Source organism: Enhydra lutris, unplaced genomic scaffold (assembly GCF_002288905.1).
Source record: "Enhydra lutris kenyoni isolate GAN:26980312 unplaced genomic scaffold, ASM228890v2 scaffoldscaffold52, whole genome shotgun sequence".
Lineage (NCBI taxonomy): Eukaryota > Metazoa > Chordata > Mammalia > Carnivora > Mustelidae > Enhydra > Enhydra lutris.
The window spans coordinates 1,892,676-1,914,194 of NW_019154136.1; the positions used below are offsets into that span (position 1 = coordinate 1,892,676).

General features: G+C 44.4%; 2 protein-coding genes and 1 long non-coding RNA gene across 5 annotated transcripts in view; 2 read left to right on the forward strand and 1 right to left on the reverse strand.

The window, feature by feature from the left end:
• The window catches only part of LOC111157145 (carbonic anhydrase 5B), a 130,046-nt gene extending 124,907 nt beyond the window's left edge, over positions 1-5,139 (reverse strand). Inside the window, exon 1 of the mRNA XM_022518406.1 lies at positions 5,094-5,139. The gene's annotated coding sequence lies outside the window, so the exon portion shown is untranslated. The remainder of the gene's footprint in view (positions 1-5,093) is intronic.
• A 1,858-nt stretch (positions 5,140-6,997) lies between these two features.
• Positions 6,998-12,919, forward strand: LOC111157170. Its single transcript, XR_002641278.1, has 3 exons — positions 6,998-7,090; positions 11,415-11,573; positions 12,455-12,919. It is a non-coding gene; the product is annotated as an uncharacterized LOC111157170 (long non-coding RNA).
• An 88-nt stretch (positions 12,920-13,007) lies between these two features.
• Positions 13,008-21,519, forward strand: part of LOC111157150 (transmembrane protein 27) — a 34,126-nt gene continuing 25,614 nt past the window's right edge. For 2 of the 3 annotated variants that reach the window (XM_022518410.1, XM_022518412.1), the window contains exons 1-3: positions 13,008-13,597; positions 14,455-14,513; positions 18,573-18,658. In XM_022518410.1, coding sequence (XP_022374118.1) covers positions 13,423-13,597; positions 14,455-14,513; positions 18,573-18,658 — 320 coding nt within the window. In that variant the 5' untranslated portion in view covers positions 13,008-13,422. Of the gene's footprint in view, positions 13,598-13,996; positions 14,150-14,454; positions 14,514-18,572; positions 18,659-21,519 lie in introns of those variants that run through there. The other variant, XM_022518411.1, reaches the window with a different exon arrangement.

Genomic DNA, 21,519 nt, shown 5'->3' on the forward strand with positions numbered 1-21,519 from the left:
TGGAGGCCCCTAAACCTCCGCCCGATCTGAAGGAGGACCAGACCCAAAGACAAATCTAAGCTAGCATCACAGGGATGGGAATTCTGCCAGTAAATGTTTGCATTTCAAGGTTCATTGTCATTTCCTTTGTTCCAAGAACCATGTTGGGTGCTGCCATGCAAAGAGGAACAAGGCATGAACTCTACCTTGCAGGCAGGCCATTAGTTTCTCCCCCTTGAAGCCTCTGGAAACGCACATCATAACCCATCCAGGACTCCTCAGAGTCTGCCTTCGGCCTATCAGAGGGCACTCAACTGTCTGGCAGTGGTGGCCGGGGGAAGAGAGGGGCCCAAAGACACAAAAGAGAAACTGAGGGGCACTGAAAACACATGTCACTTACATACTGGAACTTTATTTCCAATTTCCAATTTTATTTAATTTTTTTTTTAAAGACTGCTCATTTGACAGATCCACAGCAAGAGAGGGAACATAAGCAGGGGATGTGGGAGAGGGAGAAGCAGGCTTCCCACTGATCAGGGAGCCTGATGCAGGGCTTGATACCAGAATCCGGGGACCATGACCCAAGCCAAAGGCAGACACTTAATGACTGAGCCATCCAGGCGCCCCTGGAACTCTGTTTCTGTATACCATCTTTCTGAGAAGACCGTAAGATACAAAAAAGCACATTATGATCCCCAGCAATGCTGAGCAAGAAGGCAAATGTTCGGGGCACCTGGGTGGCTCAATGACTTAAAGCCTCTGTCTTCGGCTCAGGCCATGATCCCAGGATCCTGGGATCGAGCCCCGCTATCGGGCTGTCTGGGGAACTTGCTTCCCCCCACCCAACCTCTCTCTGCCTGCCTCTGCCTACTTGTGATCTCTGTCAAATAAATAAAATCTTAAAAAGAAAAAGGGAAATGTTCACTTCACCCTCTCCTCTTCATGTACCTCACTACTACCTGACTGTAAACTAGATCTTCCCCACCGTATTGCTACCTCATACTTGCCAACTCTGAGGAAGAAGAAAGAAGGCCACACCCAGGGGAAAGTAGAGAAAAAAAAAACCACCCCTGAGCTGTGTCCACTGAAAGCAGAAAGCAGCTTCTTCCTATTACTGCCCTGGAAGGAACAAATGAGGGCTCCAGGAGGAACCCTTTATAACCAGCAACACACCACGTGTCGGGACAAGTACTGCAAAGTGAACCGTGGCAAGAGTTCCCTGTGGCAAGAACTGGCCTCTCAGCCCGGTGCCGGGCACTCTGTTGTATGCATCACTTTGACGGTGAACACACTCAAGGCAGGGAGTGAAAATGCACGGTGTGTTAACCAGCTTGGGCTGCTAGACCAAAATACCACAAACCGAGTGGCTTCAACAACAGACTTATTTTCCACAGTTTTAAGGGTTGGAAACCGAAGACCAACATTCCAGCCAATCGGTTCCTGGTAAGAACTCACTTCATAGCTTGTACACAGCTACCTTCTCACTATGCCTTTACGTGATGGACAGACAGCAAGCTCTGGACTCTCCCTTTTCTTATAAGGACACTAATCCTACCCTGGAGAGGCAACCTCATGACTTAATTACTTAATGACTTATTACTTCACAAAGGCTCCATCTCTTAATACCATCCCACTGGGTGTTAGGGCTTCAACATATGGATGGGGGTAGGGAGAGCAGAAACATTCAGTCCACAATACACGGCCACCACATTAAAGTGCACCAGTGGGAAGTTCATGAATCCCATATAAGTGCCTCACCTCCAGGCCTAAATCCCTACGTGAGGTCTTAGGGCCAGTGTATCAGTTTGTAATAAAGAACCACAACCTGCATGGCTTAAACAACAGCAATTTAGGGGCGCCTGGGTGGCTCAGTGGGTTAAGCCGCTGCCTTCGACTCGGGTCATGATCTCAGGGTCTTGGGATCGAGTCCCGCATCGGGCTCTCTGCTGGGCAGGGAGCCTGCTTCCCCCTGACTCTCTGCCTACTTGTGATCTCTCTCTGTCAAATAAATAAATAAAATCTAAAAAAAAAAAAAAATCTATTAAATGCCAGACATTGTTCTAGGATCATTGGGGAGGATAAAACAAAGTCCCTACCCTCGTGGAACTTACATTCTACTGGGGAAGACAGACAATAAACAGCAGTGTAATATGTAAGTCACTTGTATTGACAATCACATTATAATATACTCAGTGAAAAATAGAGCAGGATAAGGTAAATTTGGAGTGCCACTGGGAAAGGGGCACTGCATTTAAAATAAGTTGCTCAAAGGAGGCCTTACAGAGGTGAGATTTGAGCAAAAGACTGAAGGAAATGAAGGAATTAGTAATAGGGCTGTCAGGAGGAAGGGTACTCCAGGAAGAGGGAATTGCCTGTGCAAAGACCCTGAGGTGGGAGAGTGTCTGGCACATACAAGGGGATAGTAAGGAGGCCAGGATGGCAGGAATCGAGTGCACTAGGAGGAGGGTAGTAGGAGAGAAGGTGGAGAGGTCATGGATGCCAGACCATGTAGATTTCTAGGCCACTGTAAAGGTTTTTTTCTCCAACTCAGGGTTTCTCAACCATGACATACTGCCATTTGACCAGGTAACCGTTTGGGGGCTGTCCTATACGTTGCAGGATATTTAGCAGCATCCCTGGCCTCTACCCATTAGATGCCAATGGCACCCTCCCTCCAACTGGGACAACCAAAAATGTCTCCAGATGCCACAGATGTCCCCGGGAAAGGGGAATCACCTCTGACTGGAAACCACTGCTCTAAGCGAAATCTGGACACAGTGGAGTTTCGGCAGCAGAGGAGGGACACCACCTGATTTATATTTTTGAAAGATCACTCAGGCTGCCCTACTGGAAATCAACTGGGATAGGAAGCAAGAAAGCAGCAGGGAAGATCGTTCAGGATAATCCAGGGGCTTGGAACAAAACATGTCATGGCAGAAGTGGTGAGAAGTGGTTCGGCATTGGCTCTATCTTGGAGAATGCCTGTAAGACCTGAAAGAAAGGAGTAAAGGATGGCTAGAAGATTCTTGGCCTAGTGAAGAATGGAGTTGCCATGAACTGAGATGAGGACTGCACTGTGCAGCCAGGTTCTGGGTGGGACATCCGTAGGTCAGATTTGGGCACGAGAGTGTGAAATGAAATTCCAGTAACCCAAGTGAGACGATATGAAGCACTGAACCAAAGGGTGACAGTAGTGATGCACCAACGTTCTTCGTATTCAAGAGATGGTCATTTTGGTAAAAAACATAGGATTTGGCACTCAACTGGAGGAGAGAGAAGGGAAGTAGTTGTTGAAGACTACCCCGTGATTTCATGGCTGGATGATGCTGGTGGTAGAATGAGGATGAACGCCTGAAGAGAGAAACAAGCTGGCAAAAGGAACAGGTGGGAAAGGCAAGAGGACAGAGTCTTCCTGCCAATCCTATGGATTTGAGGTATAAGGGGAGGGCGAGAGAAAAAGTCTAGCAGAGAGTTTCCAGGGTAGCTATGGTGCTCAGCAAAGGTCATGGGGCTAGAGAAATTTTTGTTTTCAAAATATTCAAAAATAGTGCAGCTCTTTACCAAGACCCAGAAGGGAGGGTGGATGTGGCGAACTTTGGTTCACTGTAAACTCCAAAGCAAGGTGAGAACAATGACAGTTCTCAGGGACGTGCAGGGCCAGGTTATGGGTAGGGTGTGGAGCAGCTCCTCTTACCAGAGATACCAGACTTCTCTCCTCCATATTCCAGAAGACTTTTCAGCAGAAAGGATATGGCCAGATTCACAGTAAGGGACGGAAGGAAAACAGAAAATACTGTGACTTTCAGGGACTGACAGAAAATTAATTCCACCCAAATTTAGCTGTACACATCTTTGTCATCGTTTGGTATTTTTCAAGCTTTCTCAGCAAAAATAAATGAGAAGGAACTGCAGTGATAATAACGAGCTTCCGGCAGCTTCCAAACAGTAGCTTTTAACTCATACCACAAAGAATCAGAGCCAGCAAAACGCCCATGTTTTGCGGGTTCTTTCCCTCCAGATCTGGGGTAGAGCACAAATGAAAAAGGAGACAACTTAGTAGAGAAAACTCAGATACATGAGTTTTGCTGCTCATGTATCAGAGCTATGCTGCTGAGCCCCTGCTCTCTGGGGGTGGTTATGAATCTGTCCATAGCTTTTGGCATGGTCGGCGGGGGGGAAGAGCCACAGTGCAGATCTGAGTCTCAGCCTGCTACGCCTCGGTTTCTGGAACTGCAATTTCCCTACCTCCTAAAGTCTCTGAGACAGCTATTCTAACGTTACATGGACAAAACCCTAAAGAAATGTAGCTGTCTCATGACCCTCAAAGTGAAGTAACAGGGTTAGAAAAGGGAAAAAGCGATTCTCTGCCTCCTCTTCTCCGTTCTACAGAGAAGCCCGGCCGGGACTGCGGCCACCCTCGCGGAACCGACAGCTTGTCCCAGCTCCACGTGGGCTACGCGTACCCGCTACTCCTCATGCTCTAGTCGCCGCCCGACCTTACCCGAACGTTTCCCTGAACGCGGACCCTTTCACTCTGTACCGGGTAGAGACTCATGCGCGCGGCCATTTTGGCTACGTCGCATTACGTCTCGCCACGCCTTTCATGCCGGGTACGTCATCTCGCTTAATCACGTCACGTCCCCTTCGCCCCAGCCCAAGTCTCCGACAAAGCAGGGTAACTCCCACCTTGGGCTCGCTCACCGCGTCGGAGCCCGAACTCTCTCCATCCACCTAGAGCCTGGGTCTGCACTGGTTCTCTGTCCTGGCTACACTTCTGCTGCCGTCGCTCCAGGGCTGCAGCCGCGACCACGCGCCTGCGCACTAACTTGGCCGCGCCTCTGCCTTCTGCCTGGGTCGCCCCTCCTTCGAACTGGACTTTGTCACGCCCTCACGGATGTGTCACGCCCTCGCGCTCCGCCTATACCACGGACCTTCTTCCTGTTACGTAGTTTGTGTCCCGTATGCGATTTCCCTGGCCCCGCCTTTCCACCGATCTTGTTCACGTGCGTGTTATCCCCTGAATCACGCTCGTTCCTCTGACACCACGTTCTCTCCCTTGGGCCCACATCCCTCCTTTCCACTTGGTAATTCCTCTGTCCTTCGCCGGAGCTCACCTTTTCCGCGGACTCGACCAGCTTTGTCGCGCCTTCGTAGCGGCCACGCCACGCCCTTCACGCACTACGTCCAGCTTTCTCAGGTGACGCCCCTTCCCACCTAGAACGTAGCCCACGCTCCTTCCCACGGTGTCCATGCCCCGCCCCCCACGGCGCGTCACGTTCCTTTCTTGCTTTCCACGGTCCTACGTCATGGCCAATCCCAGCGCCCCACGGCACGACCCTACGATCCACATTGGCCACGCTCGTGCCGGTTTGCGCGTTTTCTGGCGTTGCGTCATGGCCGCTCCCTGGGTTCTCAGGACTCCCACTTCTGGGTCCGCTCTCACCAGTCCACGCATCCTGCCCTCCCTCTGCTGGCGGAACTCGGTCGGGGGAAGCTGTTCAGGAGCGGGCGGGGCTCTTGTGTTTCCGGAGAAAACAGCCTACGCCTCAGAGCTAGACGTCAGTGGCTTTTATAAAGTGAAAGAAGTCTTTGGATCCCTAATCCTCGTCTGAAAATAATCTTTCTTCCTATTTCCTCCCAGCTCCAACCGGGTAGGAAACATAACTGGGCACTGACTGGAACGGTGTTCTTACCAGCCCTTTAACCAACCTTAAATGCTAGGCAGATGCACGGAGTAGTAAGCACATTCTTCTATCTCCTGGCATCTTCAGAAGACTTTTTCTAAGCGCATAGTGCCTTCCTGCTATCTAGAGCCTGTCGGGACAGCACAACACTTATACCCCTGTAGACCCCCTGCTCTGGGATTAAAGTAAAGAGGTTTACTCCCTCCATTTTACAATTCTGCGTCCACAAGAAAAAAGTGAAAGGGTTACCGCCTTTTTTTTTTTCTTCCTGTCCAGAAATCTCTGAATGGGGCACTTACCGTTAGCCTTTCAGTTATGCATTCATTTAAATTGTGTTTATGGAGTACTAAGTTCCAGTGTCAAGACATGTCTCAAGGGACTTACAGTCTGAAGTTTTCCAAGCTGGGTTTGGATGATACAAGAATTGAAGAGAAAATTAAGATGTGGTAAGGGGGTTGGAATAGGTAGAAAAGGGCTTGTTAAGTGCTGGTCTCTTTTTTTAGTTGAGGTATAACTGACACATAACATTATGTTAGTTTCAAGTATACAACATAATGATTTCGTATTTGCGTATATTGTGAAATGGTCACAAGAACTATCCGACCCCATACTTAGCTGTAATTTTTTTCCGGTGATGAGAACTTTTAAGATTTACTCTTAGCAAATTTCAAATATGCAATACAGTATTATTAGTTATGGTTGCCATTCGGTACATTACAGCCAATGACTGACTGACTTTATAACTGGAAGTTTGTACCTTTTGGCCATTTTCACCCATTTTGCCCTTCTCCCATTCTCTGCCTTTGGCAACCAACAATCTGTTATCTGTATGAGTTCAGTTTTTTGTTTTTGTTTGTTTTTTTAGATTTCATATGTAAGTGAGATCTTATGGTTTTTGTCTTTGTCCGTCTGATTTATTTCACTTAGCATAGTGCCCTTGAGTTCCATCCATTTGTTTAGTTTTTTTGTTTGTTTTTGAAAAGCAGGTTTTCTTGATCTTTAGCCCCAAGGGAAATCTTGATTGCTCGTCTTGATGGCACTGGGAATTAAGTAGGAGACAAGTGCCAAAAGGACTTTTATATAGATCTCCTCGATGTATGCTGTTGCCGGCAATCACAAAGTATTGAATCAACCCTATAAGCTACCCAAACTTTTCTGTTCATTTGAAATTACAGGCACTCAGTGGTATGGCTTTATTCAGGGCAGCATTTATTTTATTATTGTTTTCAATTATATGACAGAGAGCAAGAGCACAAGCCGGAGGAGTAGCAGAGTGGGGGAGAGAAACAGACTCCCCTCTGAGCAGGGAGCCCGCTGTGGGGCTCAATGAGATCCGACCGGAGCAGAAGGCAGGCACTTAACCATCTGAGCTACCTAGGCGCCCCCGTTCAAGGCAGCATCTAGATCATCATTCTCTACGATGGCAAGTAAGTTTCAACTTGTCAATTGACTGAATAACTATTGGGAAGCTTTATGGTTGAGTCCACACTCAAAAGGAAAAAGTTCTGTAGTCGATTAACAATGTTTGTTGCGGGTGCAGTATGAATGAGTGGCTGGAACAACCTATAGGGCATCTCTGATTTGCAGTGATAAAGGTATTGCGCGCTTGTCTTTACAAACAGCAGTTCTCACCAACAGCAGTTCTTACTACAAGCTGTTGACAATTTCCAGGCAGTAGAAGGGTCAGTATCATTGTTGCTGGTCAGAACTTAAGGGCAGAAACTTTGATATGTTGATTAATTCATATGCTTTGTATATCCATTAGAATGAGTGTAGTTAAAGATTCTGGTATGAAAATGAGAGCATCTAACCTGAAAGGTACAAGGCCCAATGGCCCCTCCATCTTTTTATATAGGTTGGCAAAAGAAGTACCTATACTCAGGGCTAAATGTGACTGGGTGACACTGTTTGCCAAATAGAAGGTGAAAAATACTGCTCCGTAGAGCATGGCCGTAATAATTTTGAAAAAAAAATTATAACTTGCCTACACCATGAGAATACTCTTAATATAACACCCAAACAATATTGGAAAGAGTTAGAGGAAGAAATGTCGGTAAGAGCTTGCTTTTACTATCTGAGACTCATTTTAATGCATTGGTCTTCATGCAGGAGATGAGGCACACAAGCATTCCATTTAAGAAACATATGGAGCACTGGGTGTGGTGCATACACAGTGAACTCTGGAACACTGAAAAGAAATTAAAAACATAAGTAAAAATTAAAAAAAAGAAACTGTCCTTAAAATTCTTTTTTTTAAAAGATTTTATTTATTTATTTGACAGAGATCACAAGTAGGCAGAGAGGCAGGCAGAGAGAGAGGGGGAAGCAGGCTCCCTGCTGAGCAGAGAGCCCGATGCGCGGGGCTCGATCCCAGGACCCTAAGGTCATGACCTGAGCCAAAGGCAGAAGCTCAACCCACTGAGCCACCCAGGTGCCCCTTAAAATTCTTAATTTAAGAATATAAAGTACCCTAAAGATACAAATGTAGTGATCCGAAGAGGCACGTGCACCCAGATGTTTATAGCAGCAATGTCTACAATAGCCAAACTATGGAAAGAACCTAGATGTCCATCAACAGATGAATGGATAAAGAAGATGTGAGATATATATATATATATAGAGAGAGAGAGAGAGAGAGAGAGAGAGAAAGAGAGAGGAATATTATGCAGCCATCAAACCCCCCCCGAAATCTTGCCATTTGCAACCATGTGGATGGAACTAGAGGGTATTATGCTAAGGGAAATAAGACAGTCATAGAAAGATAATTATCATATGATCTCCCTGATAGGAGGAATCAGAAACAAGGCAGAGGATCATAGGGGAAGGGAGGGAGAAATGAAACAAGATGAACCCAGAGAGGGAGAGAAACTGTAAGAGACTCTTAATCTCAGGAAACAAACTGAGGGTTGCTGGAGGGGAGGAGGGTGGGAGGGATGAGGTGGCTGGGAGATGGACATTGGGGAGGGTATATGCTGTGAGTTGTGTAAGACTGATGAATCACAGACTTGTACCCCTGAGACAAGTAATATATGTTAATTAAAAAAACAAAGTTGGCAGAATTACACTCAACTCAGCTTGTCTAAATTAATCTTTATTTCTAAGCAGTAGTGATTAACTTTCTCTGAACTAGAAAAATGTTACGCTGTGGATAAAAAGACTAAGCTCGTAATGGTTATGGCTGTTGATTAACCTACAAAATCTGATGAACCTTCCAAATACTGTGGCTTCAGATTTCTTTTCATCTCAAAAAGGGCAGAGGTGTGGAAGTGGAGACAAACGTATCCCAAAGCCCAGCGTTCCTTATTTAGCAGATACTAGAAGTTTTCTCTGACTAGGAATGTAAAAAAAAAAAAAAATTGCAGTGCGCCTCATGGTTTATATCTGCATTCTTGACCTTCTTCAAATGTCAGTTTATGATTCAAATAAGTTAATTCAGTTCTATTAAGTTATTAATACATGGGCCATGAGAAATGCAAAATTAAACTAAATATAGTCCTTGTTCTCCAGAAACTTAAAATTTGTAGGACACGAAAGTAAATCATGTTGGCAATAGATGCACGTTCAAATGGGAGCAAATGCTGTGGGAACCTAGGAGAAGAAGAGAAAAAAGTTAGTGGACTGGACAAGTGTAAAACAAATAATAACAAAAACCTATAACAAAAACAAAAGACAGCTTTCTCTCTGTGTCTCTTTTTAAAATATTTTATTTTATTTATTTGTCAGCACAAGCAGGGGGGAGCAGCAGGCTCCCCGCTTGATCAGGGAGCCAGATGTGGGGCTTGATCCCAGTCCCCGGACCGTCAGGACCCGAGCTGTAGGCAGATGCTTAACCCCCCCAGGCGTCCCAAAACAAAGGTTTCTCAAAGGAGATGAGGTAGACCTGGAACATGGCTAAGAAGTTTAAAGGTAAAAAATGAAAATTCACTGTATTGAACTTAAGAAAGCAGTGTGGAAAGAAGCACACACAAAGGACAGAGGTGGGATGAGGCCCGCTTGCATGCTGATGAACTTTAAAAAGCACCTTGCATGCATCAAAAGAATGACATACGTGGGTTTTTTGTGTGATCTCATATTTACCCTCCAGAGCGATAGATCAATAGTTAAGTACTGAGAAACTGCTTTTCAATAGTGTTGTAGAGCAGGAAAAAACATGGAGAAATCAATTTCTTTTTCCTGTCTCAGGAGACTCGGTGCCTTCTGTATTGCTCATGGCAGCAGTAATCTCAACTTTTTATCTTTGTTCTCTAAACTCCCGACGTTGAGAGTAAATAGTAACGTATTCAGAACGATTGAAACTGCTTTATTTGTCATCATTACCACTGTTACTGGTAAATTCTGGACCTCCTGTGTGTGAAATTGCAGAGATGAGCTTTGTATGAAGCAAGTTTGGTATGAATTCTCTGGAGGTTTCATTTAATTTAGTTTAATTTAATTCTCTGGAGGTTCAAATTCTGTGTGAAAATAAAGAGCAAGTTTGTGCAAGATTTTTATAAGTGGAAGAAAAAACCCCAGTATGTTAAGAGGCAAGAACAACTTTAATAAGTTTTAGCATGTTCTAAGGGACCCATACCTTGTAAGAATTTTCATGTTTTAAATTGAGCTATTGACAGTGTCTTGTTTTACCATTATACCTTTTCTGTTCACCTGACAGGACCATAAAAGTTGATATTTTTCATGATTGTCTTTTGGGCTGCTACCAATTTTACTACTGTCAAATACTTTTCTAAGCAAACACTGGGATATAGAAAAATTGAAACTATAATTACAGACTCTTTAGAAAATAAGTATGAGCTCACTGTACATCTATACTTCTTATGTCATGTGGCCAAAACAATACACCAAGGAAAATTCATAGCCACAGATATTTTCATTATTAACCGAGAAAGACTAAAAATGCATAAGCCTATTTGTCATCCCAAGAGTTATAAGAAGAACAAGAAAACCAGCATGGTGACAACAGGAGTAAGGACTTAATAAAAAAAAAATAAGATCGATGACTCAGAAAGCACAAAAAAAGACTTGAAAATTAAATTTGAAATCTTGTTCTTTGATTAAGTGACAACAAAACTAGACAAATCTCTGTCGAGAATAATGGAAAATGAGAAAAATCTAATATGTATACTAGAACGTGCAAAGGGAATATAGCAATGAATGTAGATATTTGATGGGAAATACTGTATAAAGTCCATGAGAATACCGGAAATCTTGGAGGAAATAATGACTTTCTTAGAAATTATAAACAGCTAGAATGGACTCAGTGAAACATGAAACTTGCAGTAAATGACAGTGTAAGAAATGGAAGTTATCAAAGAGCTCTTCCCCTAAAATGTGTATGAACCAGATTTTTCAACTCTGCATTTCTTCTGCGATTTTCTTTGGCATTTTAAAGTATTTGTAAACATAGAGGGTATTAGAAATCTTTGTACACCATTTTCAAGATGATAATGTAAGGGCTAGAAAAAAAATTTCAGGAATCAAGCACTTGAAAAGGAACCTAAATGATATTCTTCTACAAAAATAGGTTTAAAAACCTAAGGAAAAACACAGCAGTTAAGTCCAGGAGTATCTTCAAACTGAGCTTATCTAAGGGTTGCATCAACGTAAAGGAATTTATTAGTAAAACGCACCAAATGGTAAGATCTCTAGGATCATATTAATAGATGTTGGAAGAGCAGCTGATGAAATTCAACATGATCTCTGGATAAAAAGAATTTTTAGTAAAAGGAGACTTTTTATCTCACTACACATCAGATTTAAAAGTGGCCCACCAGATCCAGCCGAAGAGCTGCACTCACAGTAGAATAAGGAAGAGAACAAGGGTCCATGTTATTCCACCATTACGATTCTGATAGTGCTGCTATAATGAGGCAAAACAAGAGCTTCACACAAGAAGATCCAAGGCTAAGGCAGGTATGTTTCCACTCTCAAAATATATTAGCATTGGTCATTCATGCTGGTGATGTTACAGGTATTTTGTATTTTTCTCTTTTGGCTTTTCTGTATTTTCTATACAGAACTTCTGTTGCTATTTTTTCCTGCCTTTTTTTTTTTTACCTCTGTCATTTTTCAAATGAGACAACAAACATCACTGAAGTATAGAATAGTGAAAGCGAAGTACAGCACAGGGAATGTAGTCAGTAAAATTGTAGTAAGTGTGTGGTGACAGATGGCAACTACACTTACCATGGTGAGCGTTTTGTGATGTATATAAATGTTGAGTCACCCTTTGGTACACCTGAAATTCACATAATGTCGTATGTCAATTCTGTTTTAGTAAGGATAATTTTTTCAAAATCATGTTTATATTAAGCACTACTAGAGTGCCTGGCACATAGAAATTGTTTAATAAATGGTGAATTTTATTTTGAAAAAGAGAGAAATCATAATTCAAAAGGGAAGAAACTTTCCTTGTTTTTCAAAGAATGACTTAACTCTAATTCAGCATTTTCCTGTCTGCTGTCCTAGTCACATATGTGATTAAGAGCAAAAGAGAAACGTTTGATACTTTTGGGAAGTTTAAGACTCAAGGAAGGCTGAATCAGATTCGTCTCTAACATAGCTTTGTTCCCTGATGCAAATAATTAGCTTCGTTATAATCTCCATCTACTGGCTTTTCCTTCCCATGTTGACTTAAACTAGTCTAACATTTCCCCAGATAACTTCATCTAGACTGACTTTCTTTTCAGGACTAAGTTATGTGAGCTCTCCCTTCTAGGAAATTTCCATTTACCTAATAGTGAAATTGCTAGAATGACGGGCCTAACTTTTGGCGTCCTCTCCCTCTGATCCAGCCTTTCCTGACTCTGTGCCCTTGCGACCAAGGTGAGGGAGAAGAGAGAAGCTTTCTCAGGTGGAGTCACCAAGCAGAAATGGGTCATCTGTGGTAAAACATCACCCTGCCCAGGACGGGGAAATGACAGGACTCTCGGAGTGCTGCGGGAGTGTAGCTGTTGATCTCTCTCTCATGGTGGCTTTGAAAATCCACGTTTTGTATTTAACATCAGGGTCACCCAGTCTTATTTTTCCTTTCATGGTTTTCAAGCAATGACGTGGAATCTGGGGACTGACTTCATGAAGGGGCAGCATGGTAGAGAGGAAGGCCCTGACATCAACCTGCCGGGGTGGCTTCTGTTGACATTCATGAATGCCCGGTAGGGGAGACTCTCTTCCACTCATTATGGTAATCCCGAGAGCATCTCTGAGGCTTTGTTGCAATTTCAGGTCTGTTTGTTTGTTTGTTTTTTAAAGATTTTACTTATTTATTTGAGAGAGAGCGAGCACAGAGGGAGAGGGAGAAGCAGACTGCCCACTGAGCAGAGAGCAGATGCGGGCCTCCATCCCAGGCCCCTGAGATCATGACTTGAGCCCAAGGCAGACGCTTAACTGACAGAAACCCCCGGGTGCCCCTGTTGCCTTTTCGGTTTTGACCAAGGCTGACCAGTGAAGGCCCAGGGCAGGTCAGTGTGGCGCAGGCGGGATTCAGGTGACACCCACTCCCTCCTCCCATTGCCACCGCAGCCTCGAACACCAGATCTCGGTTCCCTCGCGTGTGGGATGACTCCAGCAACAGCGACTGGGAGGTGCTGTTTTGAGGATGAGAGAATCCAGCAAACCTAGTTCATGGCGGGAAGCTCTTAATGACTGTTCTCTGGTGCTCTGACCAATGCGGTTGCTAGTCACATATTTCTACATAAATTAAATTAATAGAAAATTGAGTTTCTCCGCAGCCCAGCCCCATTCCAGGTGGATCCTACGTGTGATGGCGACCGTGTTGGATAGTGCACATATAGAACATTGCCGTCATCGCAGAATGTTCCACTGGACAGCACCGCTCTGTACCATTAACTTTGAATCTACACAACCGCCAGAACTTAGGGCTGACCAGAATGATTCCCTTCGAGGTGGGAGCTCTCCCCGGATGTTTACCTGTGGAGGTGAGAGTCAGGTGAGGCCATTCTTGGAAGGGTGTCTTTTGTTCCCCAGAGATAGAAAGGAGTGATGTTTGTTTTCCACATGAAGGGAGCTTATCAAGGACCGGCTATTTTAGCCCTGGAGAGGTGGAAAGGTGAGGCCGAGGAAACCATTCAGAGAGGGCTCGGGTCTTTCCATGGCGCTCAGCCGGGGGACAACAGAAGGGGCGGGGGCGGATTCCAACTCGAGTCAGCAGAGGAAGCAGCCGCTGGAGGTAGAGTTCAGAAAGGACAACTAATCTGTTTTCCAAACAGATTTTCGTAAATAACTGACAGGTGATGGGCTGCTTCTCTGTAAGTATTAACCCAAATAATGGGGTTTAATCATTAAACCTTCTAGGTGGCGGCTTGCTCATTTCTCTAATATTCTAATCCGGGTCACAGAATGGCTAAGGCAGCTTTAAGTGGAGGGTGGATTTTTTTCCCTCGGTTTGTCTTGTGTTTCGCACCCTGAAAGAATGTTGTGCCTGCTCTTTTTTCTGGTGACTGCTATTCACGCTGAACTGTGTCAACCAGGTATGTGGTCTTGAAACTTAAAAACAGGGTAACAGTTTTCTAAATGATTGACAAGTCTTCGACTGAATGACCTCTTTATTTTCCTAAATCCGCAGACGTATTGCGGCTTGAAAGTTGAGACTATGACTGTTTTATGAGTTTGAAGGAAAAATTGGAACGGGCTAAGGTGCTTGTAGTTAAACTTTCAGTTTCAGGGCAGTTTAACTGAAGATCTGTGTTCTGTTGATTTGAGTTGATTAAATGTTTGGACTTGATATTCTGGCAGATTTTGATCATCACACACTGCTCCCTTTTCTTTCTGGCAGATGCAGAAAATGCTTTTAAAGTAAGACTGAGTATCAGAACAGCTCTGGGAGATAAAGCAGTAAGTGAAGAACCTGCATGTTCATTTTTAATAACGCTACTTTCTCTAGTAATGAGCCTCTGTCTCGTATCTTAAACTCGTGTAGTTTGATCCTAAAGACCTCAAATCGGATATGGTCTTAAAGTTAAAAAATAGTAAAATGGAAATTGTTAAAAAATGATTTTGCCTCAAGTCTTTAATCTGCGGTGTGTGCTAGAAAATCTGTGAAGCTTTGTATGACACACAACAGTGTAGCAAACTGGAGCATCTCAGCCAGGGGGGGGGGGGGGGGGGGGGGGGGGGGGGGGGGGGCAGAGTCCTGAGGGCCCGAGTCTCGCACTCAGGTCTGGGCCGGCTCTGCACACCATTGCGGTCATTAGGATTTTGTCAGCCTCAGTCTTCTAGTCTGCGAAAAGGTGGCATTGTTCCCACATCAGATTTTTCATAGCATGAGAAGTTTCTAGTCTAACGTGAAGTTCCTCCAGTTCTTCTCCAATGTCAGAGTAACAACGTGAAATACATGTTTATGAAACTGAAGTTAAAAAACACTCGTGAGGCTCACATAGCTATAAGAACAATATGGTCTGTGGAATTAATGAGATGATTTGTGCAATTCTAGTTTGGGTATCCCCGTGTAGTCTGTGAAGACTTTCCCTTGTAGTAGGCGATAGTAAGATGCCTTGGGGTAGAAGCACTTGAAGAGTGCTAAGGAAGTTAGAGGTACGGATTCTGTTTGCAGGCCTATCTACCAACGGGTTATTTTATTCATTCGATGAATAAGGATCATTATAGTGCCCAGCATTTATTGAGAACTTAGTTTACTTTCCAGCAGAGACCCTTCTGAGCACTTGACTTACATCAGTTCCCGCAGCCCCCACAACAGCCCTTTGAGGAAGGTAGTACAGGCATGCCCGCCCTCATGGAGTAGAGGAGAAAACCAAGGTACAAAGAAATTAAGCAGCTTGCTCAGGAGCTCAGGTCAGCAAATGACAAAGAGGTGAGATTTGAACCAGGCTGTCTGACTGTAGAATCTACTCTCTCCACCAGTGTGTGGTTGTGTATCCCAGGGTGCTCCAAGGGTGGCCACCATGCTGGATGCCGGGGATGCAATGGCCGATAAATCAGGCTTGTCTCAGCTTTCGTGGAGCTCATGGTATCGGGAAGATTGGTTGCCCATGAAACATTCAGTAAACGAAATGGAAATGTGCAATCTTGACAAGTATTACAGGAAGGAGAAGTACCTGGGGACTTTGGCCTTGTCGGGGGCCTTAGTACTTGGCATTTGCTATGAAGTCTAAAGTCTGAGTGGAGGTGAGCCGGAGGATAAAAGAACACAGGGCAGAGGGAACAGAACATGCAAAGGCTTGTTACAGGAAGGAACGTAGTGAGAGTATGAGATGGACGGAAGGCTGAGGTCTCTGCACTGGAGCAGGACGGTAGAGCCTGGCATGTGCTGAGTTCGGGCAGAAAGCAGAGATCCAGCTGAAGAGTATGTGGACTGGGTTAGGAAGTTTTGAGATTATCTTTAAAGCCAACGTGAGTTTTCTGAAAGAGATGTTGTTATAGAATGAGTGCTTGGAAAACACTCTGGTCACAGTGTGGAAGGCAGATTGGAGGGGACAAGAGTAGAAAGGAGAAAGGGGGAGGGAGGAGTCAAGGGTGACGCTTTATTTATTTATTTTTAAAAAGATTTTATTTATTTATTTGACAGAGAGGGAGAGAGGGCACGGCATAAGCAGGGCTAGAGGCAGAGGGAGATGGAGAAGCAGGCTCCCTGCAGAGCAAGGGAAACCTGATATGGGACTCGATCCCAGGACTCTACAATCATGACCTGAGCCCAAGGCAGTGGCGTAACCACCTGAGCCACCCAGGCACCCAAGGATGATGCTTTAGTTTCTAATTATGCAGCTGAATGGATGATGACCTACTTATGAGCCAGGGAAGCAGGTACAGACAAGAAAATCATGGCTTTAATTTTGGACTTGTTGAGCGTGAGGTATTACTGAATAAGCAAGGACAGGGTGGGCTTGAGATATGGTGCTGGGTCGTTCACTTACGGTGATAATGGAAGCTTGGAGTAGATGACAGTGTGAGGGAGAAAGTACAGAGTGACAGAGGGGAAGCTCTAGCATAGAGTTTTGAGGTTCTCTGAAACCTGAAACCCTTATAGGAGAGTGTGAACCTACGCAGGGGACAAAGGGACAGGAGGAAAACCAGAATGTGTATCACAAAGGGGAAGAGAGTGCTTCAGGTTGGAGGAAGTGTTCAAGAGCATCAGATGCTGTTGACAGGTCAAGCAGGGTGGGACTGAAAGCCACTCATGTTGAGTCATGTGGAGGTCACTGGTAACTGTAGAGAGAGCCATCTTTGTGGAGTGGTGGAACTGGAAAGCAGGTAATGGAGGGAGCTGAGAATAAGTGGGTGGCAAACAGGTAAAAACGCAAGTATGACAACTCTTTTGAGGCTGTTGGCTGTGAAGGGCAGGAGACAGACAGCAGTAGATAGAGGAAGAAGGATTGAGGTCAGTGATTTGGTTTTGGTGGCATTTTAATGGGAAGGCTTGAGCGTGGCTAAAAGCCAGGGTCTCATGTACAGAGGAGAGGGGAAGCTGTACCCTTAGATCCTGAGAAGGGGGGAAGGGAAGTGTTCCTAATGCAAGTGGATGAAATACCATTGACAGGAGGAGAAACACCACATCGGCCTTCCGGGGGAGCATGTGGACAGCATATACGTCTACAGAGGGAGTTTTTTGTTTGGTGTCAGGAGGATGGGGGAGTTTAAGTTGATGACTTGAGGATGTATCTCTAAATTATGAGACAAGAGCATCTAGTGAGGGGCGCCTGGGTGGCTCAGGCAGTTAAGCCTCTACCTTTGGCTCCGGTCATGATCCTAGGGTCCTGGGATGGAGCCCCACATAGCATCAGGCTGCCTGCTTAGCGGGGAGCCTGCTTCTCCCTCTCCCTCTGCCTCTCCCCCTGCTCGTGCTCGCTCTCTCTCTCTCTCTCCCTCAAATAAATAAATCTAAAAAAAAGCATCTAGTGAGTATGAGGTTTGAGTTTGGTTGAGGTGGGGAGCTGAAAGAGGTTTGAAATAGCCGTCGTGAGCCATGGGAGAGAGAAAATGATGGAGACCTGAGGGATTCCCAGGCAATTGGGGACTATGTCATCATGAACTTAGAGTTAAACAACCCTGTTATGTGACTTTGTCCAGTTCCACGTGATTCCTCACCTAAGATATGTGGTCAGCCACATTAGTTTCCAGGGCTGCTGTCATAAAGTACCATGACTTGGGGGGCTTAAACAATAGAAATGTATTTTACCCTAGTTCTGGTGGCTGGCAGTCCAAGCTCAGAGTATCAGCAGGGCTGGTTCCTTCTGAGGTGTGTAAAGGAAAGATCTATTCCAGGCCTGTCGCTTTGGCTTGTAGATGACTGTCTTCTCTCTGTATCTTCACATTGTCTTCCCTCTATATGTGGCTGTGTCCAAGTTTCCTCTTCTTGGAAGGACACCAGTCCATATTGGATTAGGGTCTACCCTAATGACCTCATTTAAACTTAATCACCTCTGTAAAGACACTGTTTCCAAATACTGTTACATTGTAAGGTATTAGGGGTTAGGACTTCAACATAAATTGGTGGGGGGCACAATTCAGTCCATAATATGCACACACTCAAGTTTCCAGCTAAGAAAATGGAAAGAAAAATTGTACCTATGTTAGTAAAGGAAAGGCAACTGAGGAAAGAGAGTAAAGGAGGAAGGGAACCAACTGTATATGTCCAGAATACGATGTCCAAATGCACTATTTGTTGACTGGCTACTAACACTGCAGATCTTGAAGAAGATAATGCAATGGAAAGTGCACCACACTTGGAGTGACAGAATCTCCAAGAAAGTTCATCCTGAACATTATCATGACATGATTTATCTTGGCTTCTGGTCTTTAGTGTGTGAGAAAGATGGGAAAGAGAGAGAGAGAGGGACAGGCACTGATTAACACCACCACTGTGGTCACAGTTGGATTCCAACAGGACCATTTTTTTATCCTAAGCCCTTTACATTTTCTGTTTTACTTCTCTTTTAGTATGCCTGGGATACAAATGAGGAATATCTTTTCAAAGCAATGGTCGCTTTCTCCATGAGGAAGGTTCCCAACAGAGAAACAACAGAGTAAGTAAATAGTAAAAAGTCTTAATTGGTTATTTGCAGTGATATTTGAGACATGCATTAATTCAAAATTCTATCTTGAAAATAATTAACCTAATTTTTTGAAAGGATTCACATTGTAACATTTAAAAATTTTGTAATCTGGTTCACCTTGCAGTCTATCCCATGTTCCAACAATGCTCTTTGTTCAGTAGGCAGTATGATGATAAAAATTTGTAGATGTGGTCATGTGTCATAAGCTTGTTCTACATTCCTGTTGTATACATTAGCTTCTCCTGTAGATAGGTAGAAAAAAAGAAGGGAGGGAGGAAGGAAGGAAGGAAGGAAGGAATAAAGGGATGAAGGGAAAGGAAAAAGGAAGGAAAGGAAAGGAGAAAAGAATTCTGCTCTCATTGTATTAGTTTGCTAGGACTGCTGCGGTAACAAAATGCCACACGCCGGTTGGCTTAAGTAACAGACACCTATTACTCACAGTTCCGGAGGCTCCAAGGCCAAGATCGCAGTGCTCAGGCAAGGTAGATGTCTTTCTGAGGCTTTTTCTCTTGCCTTGCGGACACCACTAGAACTGTGCTCTAAAATGACCTCTTCTTTGTTGGGAGAGCATGGAGGGAAGAGAGAGTGAGCTCTCCAGTGTCTCTTCGAATGAGGACACTAATCCCATGAGGACTCCACCCTTATGATGACATTTAACTGTAATTATCTCTTCTTCGGCCCTCTCTCCACGTACAGTTCCGAGAGCGCAGGGTGGGGTGGGGTTAGGGCTTCAACATAGGAATTTGGGGGAGGGGGAACAAGTCAGTCCACAGCACTCATCTTGGAAATACACCTGTATTGGTTCATCCCACTGTTGGCATCTATCATAGTACCTTGGTTATTTTCTTAGAAGCTTTAGTACAAACTTTTCACAGTTTCACATTTTTTTCTGTTCTTCCAGAGGCATGGTCTCTGTTTGGCATGTTTCCTTCTATCTCTGTTTGTGATTCTGGTACCACTTCTGGTTTCTGTCTATTCCCTCTCTCCTTCTTCCCCTTGAGAGGAGAAATGCTGATGATTGGTGAGATGGAAGGAGAAGCTCTCCCTGGGTTCCCTTCTGTGCCCGCAGACAGCAGGCATTATTCTGCGCTACTCCCTACACTAAGTGCAGAATCAGTCCGTGCAGGGGTAGGCCCATGCAGCTGTAAGGCTGGGTGTGCTACGTACAGAGGAGGACGGTTTCTGTTGGTTGGCGCCATAGCATATAGCTGTTCGATATCATGCATATTACTCCGGCATGTGCAATAGATGCCCCAGCTCAGTTCTACCCGGACGCTGTCGATGAATTACCTCCTTTCAGGAGTTTTGTGATTAGGAAGAAAACTCACCTGCCGACTAATGTTATGTCTTCCACCCTGGCCTTTTTAGTATCCTATCTGCTTCATTCTTTTTTTTTTTTTTTAAAGATTTTATTTATTTATTTGACAGAGAGAGAGAGATCACAAGTAGGCAGAGGCAGGCAGAGAGAGAGGAGGAAGCAGGCTCCCCGTGGAGCAGAGAGCCTGATGTGGGGCTCTATCCCAGGACCCTCAGATCATGACCCGAGCCGGAGGCAGAGGCTTTAACCCACTGAGCCACCAAGGCGCCCCTGCTTCATTCTTTTGTCTTAATTCTATAAGGATTCAGAACCTGACAAAGAAGATCACTATTTATCGACCTCCCTCAAACCCACAATATGCGTGGGCTGTGAATATAAAGAATGAAACGGGGTGCCTGGGTGGCTCAGTGGTTTAAGCCTCTGCCTTCAGCTCGGGTCATGATCTCAGGGTCCTGGGATCGAGCCCCACATCAGGCTCTCTGCTCAGCGGGGATCCTGCTTCCCCCTCTCTCTCTGCCTGCCTCTCTGCCTGCTTGTGATCTGTCAAATAAATAAATAAAATCTTAAAAAAAAAAGAATGAAACAAAAGAGTGGCATTTGGGGAAACAAAATAAGCATATGATAGATATGTGTACACACATATATATTTAAAAATAGGTAATATATTCACATGATTCAAAAAATTAAAAGAAGGAGTTACATAGTAAAACGAAATTGTGTCCAAAGTGAATTCTGTTCCTGTTTTAGAGAGTTTTAGAAAAAAATCTGTTTGTGCTTGTCATATGCCTTTTAAACTGCACATTCTTTTTACAACTACATTACAACTTTTCTCATAAAAATTAGGTGATTCAGGGCACCTGGGCAGCTCAGTCCTTAAGCATCTGCCTTCGGCTCAGATCAGGATTCCGGAGTCCTGGGATCCAGGTCCGCATCAGGCTCCCTGTTCAGCAGGAAGCCTGCTTCTCCCTCTCCCACTTCCTCTGCTTCTGTTACCTCTCTCGTTGTGTCTCTGTCAAATAAAGAAATAAAATCTTAAAAAAAAATTAGGTTTTTGCTTTGCAAAAAATTGAAAAGGAAAAATTTAAGGAAAAAAAAAAGCCCTCTTGTCATCTTAGAATGCAGCCCCACCCCCAGATAGTCTCTTTATCTTCTACTCTTCTCATCCCCAGGTTTACACATTGCTCTGTTGGTCATACTGTTTCTTCCTCTGGGTGCCTGCATTGAACCTTGTTAATGACTATGTTAAATCAGATATTTCCATTCTTAGGAAGAGTTAATTTAAACATGTAACATTTTAAATGAATTTTGAGGAATTCACATTCGCATTTTTTTTTTAACTTGGAACATTGTGTATGTTTGTGAGTATCTGATGTTGTTTAATCGGCAGACGTGTTTCACTTGTACATGGTATGGAGAAGGCATCATTGCCAATGCCCATGGAAAGTCAAAAAGTGCAAAACTCCATCAAGGGTCAACGGACGTTTCTGTAAGGCCACAGGCAGGATGAGTGCTA